Here is a 21,953-nt window from a genome sequence, read left to right as displayed (position 1 = left end):
TAGCCAAGAAATTTACTTACATAAGTGCTGACTGGTGTTCTCTGTGTGTGTTCTTCAAACTTCAAAACAATGTCTGTTTAGTCTGGAAAAGCAAGGAAGGCTTAGCACCATGTTGTATAAACTGAACCACTCTTTCTTGTCATGGGCAACAGCAGCTGTATTGGACTTTTGATGGTGAAGCAGTGTTTTTTTTTATTTTACATTCTGTATTTTTACAAGAAGCAGAGAGAGAGTGAGCAAGCATCCATCTGCTGGTCTGTTCTCCAGGTACCCACAATGGCTGGGGCTCTGCCAGGACTGAAGCTGGGGGCCAGGAACTCAATCCAGGTCTTCCATGTGGGTGGCAGGGACTCAACCCCTTGAGCCATCACTGTTACTTCCTGTTGGCAGGAATATGGAATACAGGAGCTGGAGCTTAGAATTTAACCCAGACACTCCAGTATGTGATGTGGGCATCCTGGCTGGCATCCAAGCACTTTAATTTTTGCTTTAAATTTGCCATGCTAAGAAAGGAATTTAATTAATGAAAGCTGGTTTGGGTGTTGATTTAAATTATTTAGTTTTACTGATGAACTTAGCATTTTAAGCTAAAAATGTATAGATTTGGATTACTGAAAGAAATTTTTTTTTGGCAGGATTTTGCTAATATAATGAAAATGCTGCGAAGCTTGATTCAGGATGGCTACACAGCCTTGTTGGAGCAGCGTTGCCGCAGTGCTGCGCAAGCCTTCACAGAGCTGCTGAATGGCTTAGATCCCCAAAAGATAAAGGTGAAGTTCCTGCATCATAACTGGTTTATCAGTGCTACTGCCCTTCAGATGTAGAAGAGATAAAGGCTGTAACTTGTATTCATGTGAGGGTGTCTTCAAAAAGATCATGGGAGATGCCCATGAAAAGCTATGGATGGGTGTCAGAATGCTTTGTACCAAAAGAAGCTGCTTCTTATTTTTTGTTTTTAATTTTCTTTATTTGAAAGAGAGACACTGAGATAGACTGAAAGAGAAAGCTCTCCTACCCACAGTTACACTCTCCAGATGTCCAAAACAGCTGGGGCTGGGTCAGGCTGAAGCTGGGAGCCATAGTCTCCATCTGGGTCTCCTGTTTGCATGGCAGGGAATAACTGAATTAGTGCCTGCTAATTCCCAGGGTTTGTGTTAGCAGGAAGCTGGAATCAGGAGCAGAGATAGGTCTTGACCCCAGGCATTTCAATATGAATTGAAAGCATCCTGAACAGTACCTTAACCACCTCACCAAATGCCTGCTCCTAAACTTATTTTTTAAAGATTTATTTATTTATTATTATCTAAAGATGTATTTATTTATTTGAAAGAGTTACACAGAGAGGGAGAGAGAGATCTTCCATCCACTTGTTCACTCCCCAAATGGCCCCAATGGCCAGGGCTGGGCCAAGCTGAAGCCAGAAGCCAGGAGCTTCTTCTGGGTCTGCCACATGGGTGGCAGGGCCCAAGTCCTTGAGACATCTGCCACTGCTTTTCCTAGGCCATTATCAGGGAGCTGGATCAGAAGTGGAGCAGCCAGGACTTGAGCCAGGGCTTATATGGGTGACTTAACCTGATGCACCACAATGCCAGCCCCCTCCTAAATTTATTTTTTAGTTCCTTTTCCATAGCCTTTCAGGTCTCTCTGAGATTAGATGAATTTCCTCCAGGTTGTGAGAAGCAAGTAATACGCCAATTCGGACATCACAGTCAAATTCAATTTATGATCAGTGTTTATACCTGTTAACTCTAGTTTGGGCTCATCAGAACTGTTATTTTTCTTTATTAACATACTTAATCACAGAATTAGAGTCACTTTAATCACATCTTTTCTTCCAGAAAATTTTAGCAAAGTACATAAATAGGTTAGGCAAGGTTATAAGAAAGCATGTCTTTTTTAAAATTTTTTTTTTAAAGATTTATTTATTTATTTGAAAGGCAGAGTTACAGAGAGTCAGAAGCAGACAGAGAAAGAAAGGAAGGGTCTTCTATCCGCTGGTTCACTCCCCAGATGACCGCAATGGCCGGAGCTGTGCCAATCCGAAGCCAGGAGCCTGGAGCTTCTTCCAGGTCTCCCACGTGGGTGTAGAGGCCCAAGGACTTGGGCCATCTTCTACTGCTCTCCCAGGCCACAGCAGAGAGCTGGATCAGAAGTGGAGCACCTGGGACTTGAACCGGCGCCCATGTGGGATGCCGGCTGCAGGCAGCAGCTTTACTCGCTATGCCACAAGCTTATGTCTCAATCTATTACTCTTACCCACGTTCATGCAAAAGAATGATTTTGCTTAAAAATTATTCTAATTTATTATGAACCATGCCCCCAAGGAACTCTGACACTTGGTTTCTATTGTATCAGAAATACTCAGTAGAATATAGCTTTTTAGTTTTGTAAAATATATGTTCTTCTTCTTTTTTTTTTGACAAGGTAGAGTTATAGACAGTGAGAGAGACAGAGAGAAAGGTCTTCCTTCCATTGGTTCACCTCCCAAATGGCCACCACGGCCAGCACTGTGCTGATCCAAAGCCAGGAGCCAGGTGCCTCCTCCTGGTCTCCCATGCGGGTGCAGGGGCCCAAGGACTTCGGCCATCCTCCACTGCACTCCCGGGCCACAGCAGAGAGCTGGACTGGAAGAGGAGCAACCGGGACTAAAACCCGGTGCCCATATGGGATGCCGGCGCCACAGGCGGAGGATTAACCAAGTGAGCCACGGCGCCGGCCCCAAATATATGTTCTTTTTAAAAAAATTTTTAGGTTCATATTTTATTTGAAAGGCAGAGTTAGAGAGAGGGAGAGACAGAGCTCTCCGTCTCTCCCTCTGGTTCACTGGTTCACTGGATCACTGGTTCACTGCCCAAATGGATGCAACCAGGGCTGGGCTAGACTGAAGCCAGGAGCCAGGAGGTTCTTCTGTCTCCTATGTGTGTGCAAGGGACCAAGAACGTGGACCATCCCCCACTGCTTTCCCAGGTGCATTAGCAGGGAGCTGCATCAGAAATCTCTGGTGGCGGCTTCACCTGCCATGCCACAGCATTAGACCTATAAAAATTTTTTTCTATATTTGACCTTCAATTCTATCATATTGACTAGTGAGATTTTATTACACTGATTTTCCTGTTATGGCTAGAAGGTTTGTATTATGAAACTTAAGCAGAATTATGTTCACAATTTTTAACTAAGGCATTTTTATTGACAGCAATTGAATCTGGCCATGATTAACTATGTCTTAGTAGTCTATGGACTTGCCATTTCTCTCCTTGGAATAGGACAGCCTGAGGTAAGATTTGTAACAGAGGTAATAAGCAATTAAAATATGACTTTGAGTTTGTAAGATATATACTAATTATCTGTGCTTTCTTGGTAGTCTGAAATAGTTAAGTTTAAATTCGAGACAGATGTGGGGGTAAGAGGAGCGAGAACCAACACAACTGCTGGTACTGGGCCAGGCTAAAGCTGGGAGGCGGAACTCAACCCAGGCTTCCAGCGTGGATGGCAAGGATGCAACCTCCTGAGCCATTTCCCACAGCCTCTCGAGGTCTGCATTAGCAAGAAGCCAGAAACAGGAGCCAGGAAATCTTAACTCAGGCACTCCAGGATGGGAATGCAGGCATCTCAGCTGACATCCTAGCTGACCAATTGCCCATCCCTGGCTTGTGAAGTTTATTTTCCCTTAGATTTAGTTTGGGTTCCTGTTGGAAAAAGGCTATCCCAGGCAACCAGTGGGAATCTACTTTTTATTTGTGTAACAAGTGAAGAATGGAATATATGTATGAAAGATGTACAAGCATAATGTTGAAGAAAAATTGCAGGGTGAGAACATAAACATTATGATCCCACTTAGTACAATCTGGAAAGCATATAAACTAGTACTGTACATTGTTTGTGAATATACATCTTGCAGAATAAAAAAAAATTGGATTATCCCTAAATCAAATTAAGATAATGGCTAAATTTAATGATGGAAGTAGGGAATGGGCCTGGGGATGTTAACAGCGTTGTGTTGCTCCGTTTTATTAGAAAAGCAAAAGGAGAAATGATAGTGTTGGTATTGGAGTGCCGGCTGGTGCGTACCTGGGTGTTTGATTATTCTGGTGTGCAGGCTGCCCATCACTGCACACGGTTTGTCACTTTGGGTCTGAGCACCCTTCATTTCCACTGCTCCTGCTCTCTTGGAACATGTGTATAACACTGGGTGTTACAACTCTGCTCTCCATGGTTTTATTTTTTCTATAAATGTTAAATGCTCTAGAAAGACCACAGATATACTACATCCTTCTACCAATGTAAGTTCCAAGCCTTGCTGGCTACATGATTAATTAACCACAAAGTGCTGCCTAATGGGGATCTAAGTTTTCCCTTGTGTTTAATTCTCTTCCAGAGGTCCGAAATGGCAGGGGTTTGTTTTTTATGTTCTTGGTGTGACAGATGAATGTCTTCCATTAATGCTTAATTCTGTATTTCAAGGTTGCTGAAAACAGGTCTTTGTTATTTTAATTCTGTTCTTGGCAGGACAGTGATGACATCATTTTTTTGCCTTATGGGAGTTGAATAAATAGTAATTACGTTTATGATTTACTGGAAAATGGTGAAGCTTTTTTTTTTTTTTTTTTTTTTTTTTACAAAAAAAAGAAAAAAACATCTATTTATTTGAGAGACAGAGTACAGACAGAGAGGGAGACACAGAGAGAGATGGCTTCCATCTGCTGGTTCACTCCCCAAATGGCTGTGACGCCCGGAGCTGGGCCGATCTGAACCCAGGAGCCAGGAGCTTCTTTCGGGTCTCCCATGTGGGTGCAGGAGCCCAAGCACTTGCCATCTTCCACTGCTTTCCCAGCCATAATAGTAGGGAGCTGAATCAGCAGGGACTGGAACTGGCACCCATATGTGATACCAGCACCGCAAGCAGAAGCTTAACCTACTGTGCCACAGCGCTGGCCCAGTGGTGGAGCTTTCTTTAAAAACAAAAACAAAACAAATGAACAAAAAACACCAAATAGGTTGGTAGAATTTAGTTGTTTAAAAGGATTTTATCAGAGTGGTCCCTTAAGGAAGCCCTGTGTTTATCCCAACATAGTCCTTGCTTTAAACATTTTTGGAATTCCTTCTTTGGAACTGGTGTGTTTTTATAGTGACAGTTCCTTTTCCACTCACAATGTGTTACTAGTTATTTCTTAGAACTAAATATCTTTTAGATTTCTTCCAAAAACAAAACTCATTCAACCAATACAGGTTTCTGGTTGTTGAGAATATTTAAAAGAATGTATCCTAACATGTTAATTTTTACTAAAGTACTTTTTTTAAAGACAGAGTTTTCGTCTGTTTTATGCCACAAAACATTGTGCCAACATCAGAATGCCAACTTTTTCAAGGGAGCAACATTTACTAGGATATATGTTATAGTGTGTTTGACCAAAATCAGTCTTTTTTTTTAAAACCATGAATTCTCATCTTTTAGTACCAGCCAGACATATTTTTCATTGTCTGATGTGTTAAGCAGGGTTGGTTTGGATGTGTCCTCAGTGCCCATATTATCAGAAATTCATAAAATTTCTAATAAAATGAAGTACAAAAGGTGTACCTTTTCCATCAGAATTTTTGAGTACACGTGGTTGTCTTTAATATTATACAAAATGTATGAACCTGCAGATAAAATCTGTGCCAATGTTTCCCTTTTCGTGGAAGTGATCACTGTTCTCACTGTTACTGAAGGAATTATCTGAAGCTGAAAACCAGTTTAAGAGGATTATCGAACACTACCCCAATGAGGGACTCGATTGCCTGGCCTACTGTGGAATTGGAAAAGTATATTTGAAAAAAAACAGGTTAGTGGAAATGACATTATTGTAATTTCTACCTCATCACTGATGATTCCTTTTCTGGAACTATTTCAGATCTTCTCTGTTATACACTGCTATAATTGCTGTTTACTATGAAAAATTGCAGTATCCATCTTAATTTTTAAAAAAGATTTCTTTATTTGAAAAGCTAAGATACAGAGAGAAAGGGAGATCTTCCATCCGCTGATTCACTCCTCAAATGTCCTTAATAGCCAGGGCTGGGCCAAGCTGAAGCTAGGAGCTTCTTTCCGGTCTCCCTCCTGGGTTCAGGGTCCCAAGCACTTGGGCTGTCGTCCACAGCTTTCTCAGGCCACTAGCAGGGAGCTGGATTGGAAATGGAGCAGCCAGGATTCAAACCAGCACCCATGTGGGATGCTGGCACTGCAGGCGGAAACGGAACCTTCTATGCCACAGCACTGGTCCCTCAATATTAATTATTAATGTAAAACCGATCCATGCTGCTCCTGTGACTTCTAATTTTAATCCTGAAAGAAAGTCAATAAAAGAGTAACTTCCTAGAAAGGACTTAATGTTTTTATTACTATGTGTTATCTGTAAATAGTGACTGAATGAATATAAATTTACTTAAAAGGTCTGTAAAATTTTTTTATTAAATACCTATTTCTAAAAAACTACATCTGGGGGCCGGCACCGTGGCGCAGTAGGTTAATCTTCCACCTTCAGTGCTGGCATCCCATATGGGTGCTGGTTCTAGTCCCAGCTGCTCCTCTCCCAATCCAGCTCTTTGCCTTGGCTTGGGAAAGCAGTGGAAGATGGCCCAAGTCCTTGGGCCTCGACACCCTCATGGGAGATTGGGAGGAAGCTTCTGGCTCCTGGCTTTGGATCAGCACAGCTTCTGCCGTTGCAGCCATTTGGGGCGTGAACCAACGGAAGGAAGACTCCTCTCTTTGTCTCTTCCTCTTGCTGTCTGCAACTCTCTCTCTCAAATAAATAAAAAAAAATCTTTTTAAAAAAAAAACTACATCTGTCTGAACATGGTTTTAATGAGAGAGAGAGAGAGAGTGTGTGTGTGTGTGTGTGTGCGTGCATGCTGGGAATGCAGTGCAAGTCTTGCACATGAGTGGCAGGGGAACCATCTGCTTCTAGGGTGTGTGTTAGCAGGAGGTTGAGTAGGAAGCAGAATAGCTAGATTTGAAGCAGGCACTCCCAGTGGGGGATGCACACATACTAAGCAGTAGCCTAACCACTGGGCCAAATGCCTTCTCTGCCAGTTAGACACTTTTGTTCTGCTAAAATAATTCACTGCCTTATCATTGAAGAAAGGTGTCAGAATACCTGAACTTTTTAAAATTTTTACAGCAGAGAAATTTTTAGTGTTGATATCCTGATTAGAGTTTACTAAAATGTAAAGAAGTTCCCTATATGATTAGTTACTTGGAAGGCTGCTAATGAGGTTAATTAAATTTATAAAAATGAAGCAGCCAAATTGTTCAGGTTCCTGGGTTTTTAAAGATGTATTTATTTATTTATTTGAAAGGCAGAGAGATGGTGGGGAGATGGAGTGGGGATGGATAATCTGCTTATTTACTTCCCAAATGGCCACAACAGCTAGTCTGAGCCAGGCTGCAGCCAGGAGCCAGGAACTCTGTTCTAATTGTTGGAAACTTTTAAAATAAGTTGTAGGGCCAGCATCATACTGCAGTGGATAAAGCCTCCACCTGTGACTCCAGCATCCCATATGAGCCCCGGTTCGAATATTGACTGCTTTGCTTCGGATCCAGCTCCCTGCTGATACATCTGGGAAAGTAGCAGATGTAGCTTCTGCCACCCATGTGGGAGACCCGAATGGAGTTCTAGGCTCCTGTCTTCACCCTGGCCCTGCCCTGGTTCTTGTAGTCATTTGGGGAATGAACCAGTGAAGGAAGATCTCTGTCTCTCTCTCTCTCTCACTCTGCTTTTCACATAAATGAGTAAATCTTAAAGAAATAAAAGATGTGACTTAAAGACTAGTATGCACCTACCATAAGTTAGTGTATTGGACAGAGTTGTGTTTAAGATATATTCTATAGCTGACAGCATGATGCTTTATTTTTTTTAAAAAAATTAGAATATCTTTATTTATTTTAGAGGTAGAGTTAACAGATGGAGAGACAGAAAGGTCTCCCCATCCGCTGGTTCACTTCCCAAATGGCCACAATGGCTGGAGCTGAGCTGATCTGAAGCCAGGAGCCAGGAGCTTCCTCTGGGTCTCCCAGGTGGCTGCAGGGGCCCATGCACTTGGGGCATCCTCTGCTGCTTTCCCAGGCCATAGCAGAGAGCTGGATTGGAAGAGGAACAGCTGGGACTCGAACTGGCACCCATATGGGATGCTGATGTTGAAGGCAGAAGCTTTACCCACTACGTCACAGCACCAGCCCCAATGCCTTAATTTTTTTTAAAAGGAAATTTAGGTACCTGGAATATTTTTGATCCATTCAGTGATTTGTTGCCTGTACTTCTCCCATAAAATTTGAGGTTTGGTGACTTTTGTGGTGAATGAAAATATGTCTAATCTTTAACATTTTTATTTGTGCTTATGACTTTAGATTTCTAGAAGCCCTGAATCACTTTGAGAAAGCAAAAACCTTGATTTGTCGTCTTCCGGGAGTGTTAACGTGGCCCACGAGTAATGTAGTTATTGAAGAGTCTCAGCCAGAGAAAGTAAAGGTACTGATTTGTTTCTGCAGGGTTTCTTACTAACCATGGAAACCCATCTGCATTAATTGATGGAGGTGGAAGACGCAGGTTGGAGTTCTCCATCCCCTGCCCCGAAGTGTATGTTCCTTCAAGACTAGTGGGGATCACTGACACTTGCTGAATGTGTTCCGTTTTCCTGTCACATACCTTCCATGTGTCACAGTTTAATCCTTACAGTAGCCCAGGGAGTTGGGTACTGTGATGCTTCCCATTTTACAGGTGCGTGTAATTAAGTGTAGCTAGGTTAGGTGATGAACTCGGGTTAAACAGCAGAAAATAATGGAACTGTAACTTGAGGCCTCATATTCTAACTTTATAGCATGTATTAAACAGTGTGCTGTATCACCTGTACCTGGAGGAAGGTACATTGCTTCATCACCGTTGTTATAATTATTGAGATAGTACCTGAACTCAGAGGATATAAATTTAGTCTCATATCCATAAGCATAGGGATCCTTTGCTAGATTGGGAAAAACTAAATTATGTATTAATTGACTGAATTCATTTGTGGTGAATTCTCATGTTGTCTTCAGAACTTTACTTTGGTTGAAGTTTTTCAAACCATAGTGGGCAGCTTTTCCAACTCAAAAATAAGGAGAAAAATAGTCAAAAGATCTGAATACACATTTTCTGCACAAAAGACATACGTGAATGATGTTCAGTATCATTGACCATCAGGGAAATGCAAATCAAAACCACAGTGAGATACTGCCTCACACCCATCATACTGTTGTGTAGGCAAGGAAGTGGAGAAGTTGGAACATTCACACATGCTGCTGGTGGTGTAGAATGGTGCAGCCGCTTTGGAAAACCATCTGGCAGCTCCTACCTAGAGCTACTGTTTGACTCACTTGAGGGTACACAGAGAAATGAAAACATGTTTTCCTGAGGAAACCTGGGCGTGACTTCACAGCAGCCTTACTCACAATAGCCAGTGTTCTCCAGGAAACCAGCAAGCGTAAGGAGGAGAGAGAGAGGTTCGAGAGGCTCCTGAAGAAGCAACCGCATTGCCGGGGTTCTGGATGAAGTGGCATTGGGATAGCTCTTAATCCTTAAAGGAGAGTTCTAACAGCTATTAAGTATCAGATGAGGTTGGGTGATTGTAACGAGGGCAGGATTTTGATTCTGACTCTCTGAAGTTCTGAAAAAAGTTTTTCTCCAGTCTTTTTTTTTTTTTTTTCCAGCATATCTTTATACCAGTTTCCTTTTAATAGGAAAAACTTTAAAAGCTGTATGCAGTTTGTTCTTGGTTTCAAAATTGAGTCATTCCTATGTTGAAAATATTTTGATTGCAAGGTTACTGAAATCCCAGGCATTTTTATTGATAAATTAGTTTTTGCAGTGGTATCATTCACTATTGTTTATTTTGTTTTAGATGCTGATAGAGAAATTTGTTGAAGAATGCAGGTTCCCTCCAGTGCCTGATGCCATTTGTTGCTATCAGAAGTGCCGTGGATATTCCAAAATCCAGATATACATAACTGATCCTGACTTTAAGGTAAGTAATGAATATACAGTGGCAGATTAATTTGCAAAGCTCTGCCTGAAAATGCTTTCAGAGCAGATTCTGTACCTGGGTATGACCAAGGTCTCCGGCCTGCCCTTTTCCTTGGACTTTTGTGGGTCTACATTGTCTTGCTCAGGAACCGAGTCGCTACATGAGCTCTGAGGGTGGGGTGGTGACCCGAGAAGGCAGCTACTAGCTGTGCTTCCTCCTAGCAGCCCCTGTTCTGTATAGCCACCTAGTCCTTACACCTCGGAAGCTAAATGAGATTACTACCCCTGATTTGTTACAGTTCTAACGGATCATAACATTTGAATTCAGGAATAATTATAAATTAGGTTTGTGATTACTGAATTAGCCCCTCCACACCTAAATTCAAGACCATGTTTGGCACTTAAGTGAGTGAATAAGTTACTGGTTTGTCTTTAAGAAGATAGTAGCTGCCCACCTTCTCTAGTTAGTACATAGATGAAACAATGTTGATAAAATACTCATATCCCTCACTGTCTTCATTGTAGAGGATAGCGCAGCTGCAGGCTGTGGAGATTAATGTGTTGGGCAGGCACTGTATTTGCAGCCTGACTTGGACCTCCACAAGGAGACAGCATGTCTAGTCGTGTCTGCCAAGTGAATGCAACAAGTCTCTCTTGGTGTATGTACTGTGAGTGTCTATGTGTGTGCTTGTCAACATACTTAAAATATGAATTAAAATCTCTTTGAAACCCCAGGGTTTTATACGAATCAGCTGTTGCCAGTATTGTAAAATAGAATTTCACATGAACTGCTGGAAGAAATTGAAAACAACAACATTTAATGATAAAATTGACAAGGTAAGGCACAAATTGCTTGGAGTTTTTAGTATGCTTGTTGTATATAGATTTTCTTTTCTCCAAGAATCTTCAGAAAGTCTTCAGTGAATATAAATTCCTTCCTGAGCATTCTAGACAAAATTAGGAATCTTTAAATTACGATTTTAATAGAAAAATAAGTTTTTATTTTATGTAATTATAAAGGCTGTAACCATAGTGACCTTTAACAAATCATGTAAACATCTTTTGCATTGAGACTATAGGATCAAAAATTTAAATATCTGATTTTAAAATATAGGTCTTAAGTTATGCACTGACAATTATGGTCCTTTTTAAAAATTCAGTTCCTCAGTTATACTAACTATATTTAAAAATTTTATTTCTAAGATTTATTTTGTTGATTTGGAAGGCAGAGATAAAGAGATCTTCCAGCTGGTGGTTTACTCCCCAAATGACTGCAATGGTCAGGGCTGTGCCAGGCTGAAGCCAGGAGCCCAGAACTCCATCTGGGTCTCTCCTGGGAGTGGCAAGGGCCTGAGTACATGGGCCATCTTCTGCTACTTTCCCAGGCACATTAAGCAGGGAACTGGATTAGAAGTGGAGCAGCCTGGACGTGAACTGGCATTCCGATATGGGATATGGTGTTGTGAGTGGCATCCTAACCCATTGTGCCACAGCACCAGCCCTGACAGTTTTAGTCTTCAGAGAATCTTTTATTTGATCACTCAAAAGTGGTGATGGAGAGTTCAGGTCCCGAAATTTATATTTTCTGCCAATTTTTATTTTCTACCAAAATTTGATGAAGTGATTTGCACTAAGAAACCAAATTAAATTTTATATTGCCATTTCTTATTAGAGTTTTTCTTATTTTCAAGATAATCATGTCAATCAGCATTAATTAGATACCCTTTGAGAGAAGGCACAATTTTATAATTTATTTGCCTTGATAGAATATTTGTCATCTCTATGTATTCTGGACTTCAGAAAAGGAAACCTTTTTTGTGTGTCCTGCATAGGCTTCTGTAGACCATTGTCCCTGTGGGGAAAAGTAAGGTGATTGTGCTAGGTGTCTATTGGCCATGGGAATTATTCAGGTGTGGTGGGAATAAATTCTTAAACTTTAACACATCCTCTCATTGTAAACTAAGGATAGATTTTGACCAAAAACTGTTGCCATTAAGTCACTTTTGCCATGTTTTTATCTTACTTAAAATTGAGTTTCTCTGGTGATACACACTCTTCCTTTGTGGTCTCATTAACCATCCCAGGATTTTAAATACCCTCTGTAAATCAGTCAGCTTTCTCTTAGATATGCCGAATTAACAGACACCCCAAATATCTGTGAATTCACAGTGAGAGAGGTTCATTTCTTGCTTTTGTTCCTTGTTCTGAAGGTCTGCAACTGCAGGTAATCTTAGATTATGTGTAACAATGTGCAGAGTACCTGTTGACCAGGGTTGGGCTGTAGCAGCTCTATTCTGTGTGTCCATGTTTTTTATTTCTTTTCTTTTCCTTTCTTTTCTTTTCTTTTTTTTTTTTTAATAGAGTTAGACAGAGAGAGAGACAGAAAGAAAGTTCTTCCTTCCATTGGTTCACCTCCCAAATGGCCGCCACGGCCGGAACTGCGCCAATCCGAAGCCAGGAGCCAGGTGCTTCCTCCTGGTCTCCCATGCGGGTGCAGGGCCCAAGGACCTGGGCCATCCTCCGCTGCCTTCCCGGGCCACAACAGAGAGCTGGACTGGAAGAGGAGCAACCAGGATTAGAACCTGGTGCCCATATGGGATGCTGGCGCCACAGGTGGAGGACTAACCAAGAGAGCCACAGCGCCGGCCCCATGTTTTTTGTTTCTGAATCCAGGTTGCAGAGCAGCTTTTACTGGGAACATGTTTCTGTGTCAGAGGAAAAAGTTCAGTGGCCAGTCATGTAGTGTTTATTTTCTTAACTTTTTTTTTTTTTTTTTTAATTTATTTGAGACTGAGACAGGCAGACAGCTCCCATACACTGGCTCAGTCCCCAGATTCCTACAGTGGCTGGAGTGCATCATGCTGAAGCTGAGAGACACGAACCCAGGCCCTTGAACCATTGTATCACATGGCACCAGGCAAGGGCTTGCAATGCTTTCCTGAAGGGTTTAGAGCGTATTTTTACCATTCCTGGTGGTGAAAATTGTGTGCCTGTGTAGACTGACATCCCCCACATCCTCCTTTTTCATCAAATAGGACTTTCTACAAGGAATTTGTCTTACCCCTGACTGTGAAGGTATCATTTCTAAGATTATCATCTTCAGCAGTGGCGGTCAAGTTAAATGTGAAGTAAGTAAGCCAATAAAGGAGAAATTTTTTAAAACTGATAACCAAAATGTATACACTTTTTAAAGCATTATTTAAATTCATGGAAGTTGCGTGATTTGGATCTTGTCTTTTTCAGGAAAGAAATGGTTACTTCATCTAAGAAAACATAGGGAGTAGTGAATATGAGAATCCTTCCTGAAGTATCCCCAAGTCTTTCATTTCCTATAAGAATGGGAGACTTCATGTTTCGGTTTTATTGTTTGAACTCTTTGGATAACTTTATTGTTTAATCTTCAGGAACTTGTGGGTCACGACCTGGTGTAGGTTTTTAGGGCGGGGCCAAGTGTCTTGAGGGATTACCTGTAACTTTATTGCACAGGTGCGGCAGGAGTGCTTACTGGTGATAATAGTCTTAGTTTATTGAATCTTCTACTCACTCATGATTTTGTATAAAGGTTTATCTTAGTTATTTCAAAAAGTTAGAGAATCTTCCATTCTCTGCTGGTTCACTCCCCAAATCACTGTGACGGCAGGCTGAAGCAAGGAGCCTATAACTTCATCCCAGTCTCCCATGTGGGTGCAGGAGCCCAAGCACTTGGACCATCTTCCTCTGCTTTTCCAGGCCCATTAGTAAAAAGCTAGATAAGTAAAACAGCTAAGACTTGAACCGGTGCCCCTATGGGATGCCAGCATTGCAGGTGGCGGCTTAACCAGCTGTGCCACAATACTGGCCCCTACTCTTAATTTTTAAACTTATTCCCAAAGTGTGTCTATTCTCCTGTTCTTAGGGAATTATTTCGCTGAAGCTTTCAGCTTTTTGTCTAGGCCAAATCATTACTGTTCTCTGTCAGTTCAAACGTACTGTGCTTTTGAGATACTTGTTGTTCATGGTTTTGTGCTATATGTTATGGGATTATAAGACAAATTTTGGATGTCTTTCTTTTATTTAAAGTTTGAACACAAGGTCATAAAAGAAAAGGTTCCTCCAAGACCTATTCTGAAACAGAAATGTTCTAGGTAAGATTTTTAACCACTAGTCAGCAGTTTAATGATATCTCTTAGAATATAATTCTGTTAAATTCAGATTTCTGAATTATGCTGTGTTATAAATGGGCTGTGCCCAAATAAGGATGTTTTAAATGATTTTAATAAAAACTAAAGAGAACTAGCTTAAAATGGTTACAGACCAAAAAGTTGAATCGTTATTTAGTATTCGAATTTGTAAGTAAAATTATGACAGTTATGTTAAGTCACATGTTTGGTAGGATTGGGCATTTGGTTAAGTTATATATCCTGCTGTCAGTTGTTTAATTCCAAAGCCATTTTTTTTTTTTTTTGACAGGCAGAGTGGACAGTGAGAGAGAGAGACAGAGAGAAAGGTCTTCCTTTGCCGTTGGTTCACCCTCCAATGGCCGCTGCGGTTGGCGCGCTGCGGCCGGCGCACCACGCTGATCCGATGGCAGGAGCCAGGTGCTTCTCCTGGTCTCCCATGGGGTGCAGGGCCCAGGCACTTGGGCCATCCTCCACTGCCCTCCCGGGCCACAGCAGAGAGCTGGCCAGGAAGAGGGGCAAACGGGACAGAATCCGGTGCCCCGACCAGGACTAGAACCCGGTGTGCCGGCGCCGCAAGGCGGAGGATTAGCCTAGTGAGCCGCGGCACCGGCTTAATTCCAAAACCATTTTAACTTCTTGTTTCTTCAGCAAATATTTGGAATCAATGACTATTTCTTACTGTAAAATATCCAGTGCACTCTTTGAATTATTGATTTCTTTATCTTTTTTTAAGATCAAATAATTCCAATTTTTTTAGTCCAGCTCCTTGTTTTTTTATTCTAAAAAGTGACTCTCTTTCAAAAATCATCTGACCAAGAAAAAGCAAAAGAAAAGATGACCAGAATTATTTGTTGGAAAGAATTAATTATAACCAAATCAACCAAATTCCTGTGTTGTGAGGTTAATTATTGGGATGTGAAAATATTTCACAATGGGCTCTTTCTGTAAAGTGAGATTATACATATACATTCTTTTACAGAGTCATTCATACTATTCTTGTTCTCTGCAGTAATGTGTGGAAATAGCATCTGTACAGTCTATACATTACATCCCTAATTAGCCATAACTTAATCATTGAGACTTGTTGTTTTTCATGAGAAAGCGCCCTTATTTTGACTGATGGGTAGTGTTTATCAACACATTATTATATCAAACAGAAAATGTAGACCAGGGTCTGACTACAAAGGAAAAGTTCTAACTTATTGCTTGGAGAATGGTCTCTATAGTAAGCAAAAGAAAATAGTTCGTTGAGCTTATAACAAAGGTGAATCATCACTAATCATCAATGTTTATCAGCCTAGAGAAGCTAAGACTGAAAGAAGATAAAAAAGTGAAGAGGAAGATCCAAAAACAAGAAGCAAAAAAGTTAGCACAAGAAAGAATGGAAGAGGATTTAAGAGAAAGTAATCAACCCAGAAATGAAGAGCCAAAAGGTATGTCAAGGCATGATAAGAAAAATACACTGTTGCTTAAAAGTATACATATAAATGTTCATCTTATTAAGCCTTATATTAGTCATTAGTGAATTGAAATACAGGCTTCAGTTAGTGTTTAAGATTTATTTTATTTATTTGAAAGGTAGAGTTAGAGAGGGAGGGAGAGACTGAGGGAGAGGTCTTCCATCCACTGATTTACTCCTGAAATGGTCACAATAGCCAGGACTGGGCCATGCCAAAGCCAGGAGCCGGGAGCTTCTTCCAGGTCTTCCAGGTGGGTGCAGGAGCCCCAGCGCTGGGCAGAGCAGCAGAGAGAGTGTCCATATGTTTTCACTCCACAGATGCCCACAGTAGCCAGATTTGGGCCTGGCCAAAGCTAGGAGCCAGGAACTCTGTCCTTGTTTCCTTTATGAGTAGCAGGAGTCCGAGTACTTGTCTGCTGCCTTCCCAAGGTGCATTAGCCGGATGCTGGATTGGAAAGCAGAGTAGCCAGGACTAGAACTGGCACTCTGATGGGGAATGCTGGTATTGCAAGCAGAAGCTTAATCTACACCACAACACTGGCCCTTTAGCATCCTTATACTGTTTTCTGTTACTCTGAGAAAGAGAGTCAGCTGGTGGGAAAGCACTGGTGTTAGGAACAGTGCACAGGCTCTCACACTAATCTGACAAACTATCTGTTTCCTCCTCTCTGAAGTGCAGTTAGGCTTTAAAGCTGACCTGCATGTTGCTTTTTTGACATTGCTCTGTAAATTCTGCCATGTGTGTGTAAGTGCCCCAGTGAGGAAGAGTAAACTAGCTACTGATTATCAGAAGTAAAGCTGAGTTCAAAGGAGGCAGTTCATAGCAGGTACCTTAGAGCTCACCTAGTCCAGCCTTCTCCTTTACACTGATGCCTTCTCCTCAAGCCCTGACCAACGTGGGAGTGTCTCACTGGTAATTCTGTTCCCATGTCCCTGTTGGCCAGGATGTTCATTACCAGGTTTGAGTTGTGAGTTTTCTGCACTTTCTATTGTTATGGCTATGTTTACAAACTAAATATTTTTCACTTGCTGTCCTTATTTTTTATCTAGTACTCCAGTGATATTTCAGAAATTAAACTATCTTTCCCACTTAAAAAAGTTCAGTGCATGTATTTTATCTCTGCATGCTTAGTGACTAACTATTTATTGAATATAAAATTAAGATAGTCTGTGAGGCTGCATTAGTGTGGTTAAGGGATGTGACCGTATTTCAGAGGAACTAATGTTTCAGATACTGTTAAGCAAATGCTGCAGAATGGAGGATGTATGTGTTTTTGATATGTTTGGTTTAATGTGAATTTTCACACCTTTTCAAAGATATCAGATATTTATATTTGTAATTTAAAGTTTTCTTGAGTTATTTACATAAATCAGGGATGGGGAACGTCCAGGCCACTAAAGGACCTGGGAAATCATTTGGCCCTGCCAAGGTGCAACTGCAGATGGTTCTTGACATCCAGTAAGTCTGTGGAAGGCTAATTTTTAAGTAGATAATTTTGTGTGCCCACAAATTATGTTATAAATATTTAAATAGCCCTTGGCAGAAAAAAGGTTCCCCACCCCAATGTAAAGCAACATAGGAATCAGTCATATTTTATTTTATTATGTAATGTTACATTTTTCTAAGTTATATCACTGCAAATTAGTTGTTTAACTAACCATTGTTATTTATCCTTAGAAACTGTAGACAATGTTCAGAATTGTCAGTTCCTTGATGACAGAATTCTTCAATGCATAAAGCAGTATGCAGACAAGATTAAATCTGGTATTTTGAACACATCTAAGCTTCTCAAAGAACTGCTTTCTTGGAAAGTTCTGAGCACAGAAGACTATACAACCTGTTTTTCCAGCAAAAATTTTCTAAATGAAGCGGTGGACTATGTCATTCGTCATTTGATTCAAGAAAAGAATAGAGTAAAGACAAGGATATTTCTGCATGTTTTGAGTGAGCTGAAAGAAGTGGAGCCCAAATTAGCTGCCTGGATCCAGAAGCTTAATGGCTTTGGTATGTCCCTTGGTATTCTAGAGCAGTGTAGTTTAGAGGAAAGAATAAACATGGGTCTCTGAATCCTTTTCATTTTCCGGTCATATCACTTGTGACTTTAAATTCAGCACTACAAATTTATTTGATTAAAAATTCTACACCCCACACTACCAATTTGTTGGTTGTTTTATAAATAGGTTACATATTTTTTAAAAGACCTAAGGAAATAAATATCAGTTAATAAGGAAATCCAGACCTGGTTTACGTTAACTATTTGTAAATGTATAAACTATGTGAAGCGTGGGCACAGCTTCATGTAAATAGGACACCTTAGAGTCTACTGTCTGTGGAGTGCCTTTTGGGATTGTACAGTACAATAGCTTGTTTAGAAAGAAAGAGAACCTCAAATTCAGATTCCTTGAAGAAAAATACAGAAGGCAGAGTGGATGAGAATAATTGCTTAGGATAGGGCAACCCTGTATGTAAGAATTAAGTGAAACATACCTGGCAGTTGGATGAGGCTGTTTAAATCATAGCATTATACAACTCTGATGCAGAGCTCGGACTTCGGTGGTTTCAGGGGAGAAGAGAAGGTTGAGGAAGGACCTCCAAATAGCCCTTTTTCCCAGGGCCATGAGGGACTGCAGAAGGTAGCTGCAGATACAGTACTTGTCTAACACCAGGTCAGGATGCTTTGGGTACCTACCAGGGATCTGTTCATCTTTGTGACCAGGATGGCAACTGGCCTGGCACAATAGTTGACTCAGTTAGCAGCTGTTATATTAACGACAAAAGGGAGCCACAGAATAGAGAGCAGGACCTCTCAGTAGCAGGTCGAAGAGAAGGACTCCTGCCCCTGCCAGTCACCCTTCCCTGCCTGAGGTTTTGAGACATGGGGCTGTTAGAATCCTAGGGTTTCAGGTAAGGGACTGGTCAGTTTCTATGAGAAGAGACAAAGTGAGATGGCATCAAGCTTGCCAGAGTTAGCTAACTACTCCTGCTTTGAGCATAGATCTCCGTAGGTTTGTGGTCCCAGGAAGTGACTCCTAACGGGTGATTGCCACTAGTGTCCATCAGATAGTGAGTTCTGAAATTGCTGCTTACTTCATCTGCTGAAGAAGCAGCTCGTCTGGGTTATGTTACATGGACGAGAGTGCCAGCCACTGTTTAGTCAGGCAGGCAAACGTGAACAATGTCTTTTGATGTAATCCATGTTTATTCTGAGGATTAAAGGCTTGATTTTAATAAGTATGTGTGATTACTCCGTAGTTTCTATTTAAAGTTATAAAATGAGTTCAAGTATCTTAATTAGTAATGCTACTGCTGTAGCCCTGATATAAAACACTTAATAAAAGAAAGCACTTAACAATTTCTGGGATTTTACTTCCCTCTCTCATAGAGTCTATACATTGGAGTCACGTTATGTATATATTTAACATAAGAGAGGCCAGTTTACATGTTTAGCAAAAGATGGAGGGAAAAAAGGAGTAGCAGACCACAAGTGAGAGGATGAACATTTCAGATTTGCCTACATTCTCCTCACTGACACAGCTCTGATGTGAGCCTCGCATGGGGAATGCAAATTTGCTTTCCTCATTGGTGGTTCCCTTAAACCTTTTACTGAATTTTCTGTGGTATTCTGGTATTTGAAGTTGGTAGTTTCTCATGCAGCTTAGACCTCTGCAAGCTAACATTTTCCGCTGGGAGGAAGAGCAGGCCAGGGCACTGTGGACTCTGAGCAGTCTTTATTTCATTGGCTGATTTGAGCACCCCGGGCCCAGCAAGAGGTGACCGTGTTGTATTAGAGGTGTGAAGGGGAAACTGAATGAGCTCCTTCTGCTTCTTGGTGGCTGTGTTACTGAGGAGCATTCACGAGGAGTATGTGAGGTTGCAGCCACTCTGTTTTCTGGATAAAATTGGGAATGATGACCACTTTGATTTTTGTAGAGGAGGATAAGGGACCATGATAATTCGGGGGGGAAAAAAGAACAGTTCTTGGAGATGTTGTGGGAACTTACCCATTTCCTCTTGAAAAAGCATCGGGAAGGTTTTGCGTATTATTAATGTTTTGTTATTATAGAGAACATATAGAAATAAATTGTAAAATCTTGCATATTATATTGATGTTTTGTTATTTTAGAGAACATAGAGAAATACATTGTAAAATCTTGCTAGCTTGTACTAGTTGGAGTAAAAGTCATTAAGGCATGGTGAAAAAAGTTGTTAGAGTTGTAAAGGAATCTCATGCCATGCTTTCATCTCTAAGACTAATAAAGATAACTCTAATGATGCAAGCTTTTTGGCCCACCTTTTCCAACTAATACAGAAGAATAATTCTAATTAACTTATCAACATTAAATGGTGTTCCGAAATACATAATAACCCATGCAAGTCTGTTCTCAAGTATTTAAACATTTTTCCTGAAAATGCAAGCCAACTGCGATGGAACCACTTTCAGAGAAGTGACAGCGACTGGCTTGCGGGCATCGTTCTCCTCTCCTCTGATTGGGGTTCTGTTCTCATTCCAGGCTTAGACGCCACAGGACCTTTCCTTTCTCGTTACCGAGCAACTCTTAAGGAGCTTGATTTTAGCATCATGACCTTTCTGTGGAGTGAGAAATATGGTCATAAACTGAAGTCTATAGAGGGAAAGCAACTGGATTACTTCTGCGAGCCCTCAGCATTGAAGGAAGCGCGTTGTTTAATATGGCTGCTGGAAGAACACAGAGACAAGTTCCCGGCCCTGCACAGTGCCTTAGATGAATTCTTTGACATAATGGGTATGTGGGCCAGATTTAGATTCAGATTGTATTTGATCTTAGGGGGAAAAACTTGCGAGTTATCTAGTTTATTTTGAATACTTAACAAAATCAATATTATTGTTTATTTGAGAAAATGTAGAAGCTGACAGTAGTGAGGTTGTTTTTTGTTTTTTTAAAATACCGTGAAACCTACTTACTTTGTTAGCTAAGAGTTAGACATACTCAGGTTTGTTATCCTAGCAACACACCATGTTATTCCCATTTTAGATATTTTGACAGCATCATGGCGAAGATTGCGTATTAAATGGATAGAATTTATTAATTAGAAAGCAGTTTGATTCGTAGTATTCAAGAAAACATTCACCTGCAGAAATAGGTGACATTTGCACAGTCTGTAACAAATAACACATCTGTTCTAACAGGAAGAGCCTAGAACTGGAGTCAGAAAAGATACGCCATAGCACGGCTTCCTTAATTCAGTTGATTAAAAACCTTTTGGTCTCGCTGCTGGATGTTAAGGACTTCAGAAGTGCTTACACTGGCCCTGCCCTCGATGGCCTTGTGTCCCAGAAAAAGGGGATAAGAAGAGTGCACTAATAACCATAGTGTGATAATAAGCTCAGTGAGGACCAGAGAAGGTGCTGAGGGCTTTAAAGGAGGGAGACAGCCCGTACTTCCATTCTCTCTCTCAGAGAGGAAAGCCCAGAGCAGAGGCAGATTCTGCAGTGGGCTGTGAACATAGGTGTGAAAATGTACATGTGGGTGTCAAGACACGGGGTGGGGGGAGCCTGTTTGGGTCGTACCATGGACTTCAGTTTGGCAAAATAAGCTAACCAGCAGTGAAGTCTGCAGTTTCACTGGATCTTAGTTTCTTTATCATTAAAATGAGAAGACAGGGAGCCAGTGGTCTGTGTGGTCCTATTTCACTTTGTAATTCTAATATTAGATTCTAAGTTAATTTTACTTTTTAATATTCTGTACTTCTGATCGCAATCCCTTCCTGCACAACAAGTCTGTCTATTGTCAGTTCCACTTCGACTTCATGGTATTTGTTTTAGAAAAGTGCATTGGAAGCCCCAGCCTTGTACAACAGTGTCATCCTTTATCAAGTTCACATGCAGTGAAAGGAACTGAGGAGTCTGCCTTTGTTCTGTTTCTTATGTCAGGCACACACAAATACAAACGCCTTCTCTCTCCAGGATACTGCTTCCTGCCTGGGGGTGAAGTGCTCCTGGAGAGCCTGAATTTATTGGTGTCAGTCTGGTGCTGCTGGCCACACAAGCTGTCCCGGGATAGAACTTACAAACCCATGCATGTTTGGTGCACACAACAGGACAGCTAGAAAGGACGCAGCTCCTCCCCAGTGTGTGCTCGCCCCGGTTCCTGGGTTCTGTATCTGACATACACAGTACATCTGGCTACGACTGTTTCTCTGCTTTTAGCCGTGGAGCTGGAGCCACCAACCAGACACTGACCACTTGTGCAGGTTTTCAAGTTTGGTAGCTCCACCTCCTCCCTCCTGTCAACTGTTTTCAATGTTGCTTTATTTGACAGAAGGAT

At 41.2% G+C, this 21,953-nt stretch overlaps 1 protein-coding gene across 7 annotated transcripts in view; it reads left to right on the top strand.

The window, feature by feature from the left end:
* Positions 1–21,953, top strand: part of TTC3 (tetratricopeptide repeat domain 3) — a 123,823-nt gene that overhangs the window by 50,260 nt on the left and 51,610 nt on the right. For all 7 annotated transcript variants that reach the window (XM_062205098.1, XM_062205142.1, XM_062205117.1 and 4 more), the window contains 11 exons: positions 636–770; positions 3,194–3,274; positions 5,707–5,819; positions 8,381–8,501; positions 9,907–10,029; positions 10,764–10,865; positions 13,064–13,156; positions 14,088–14,152; positions 15,485–15,621; positions 17,326–17,652; positions 20,160–20,411. In XM_062205098.1, the coding sequence (XP_062061082.1) occupies positions 636–770; positions 3,194–3,274; positions 5,707–5,819; positions 8,381–8,501; positions 9,907–10,029; positions 10,764–10,865; positions 13,064–13,156; positions 14,088–14,152; positions 15,485–15,621; positions 17,326–17,652; positions 20,160–20,411 (1,549 nt within the window). The remainder of the gene's footprint in view (positions 1–635; positions 771–3,193; positions 3,275–5,706; positions 5,820–8,380; positions 8,502–9,906; positions 10,030–10,763; positions 10,866–13,063; positions 13,157–14,087; positions 14,153–15,484; positions 15,622–17,325; positions 17,653–20,159; positions 20,412–21,953) is intronic.

The sequence above is a fragment of the Lepus europaeus genome, chromosome 2 (genome assembly GCF_033115175.1).
Source record: "Lepus europaeus isolate LE1 chromosome 2, mLepTim1.pri, whole genome shotgun sequence".
NCBI lineage: Eukaryota > Metazoa > Chordata > Mammalia > Lagomorpha > Leporidae > Lepus > Lepus europaeus.
This window is presented reverse-complemented; position numbering and strand designations above follow the sequence as displayed.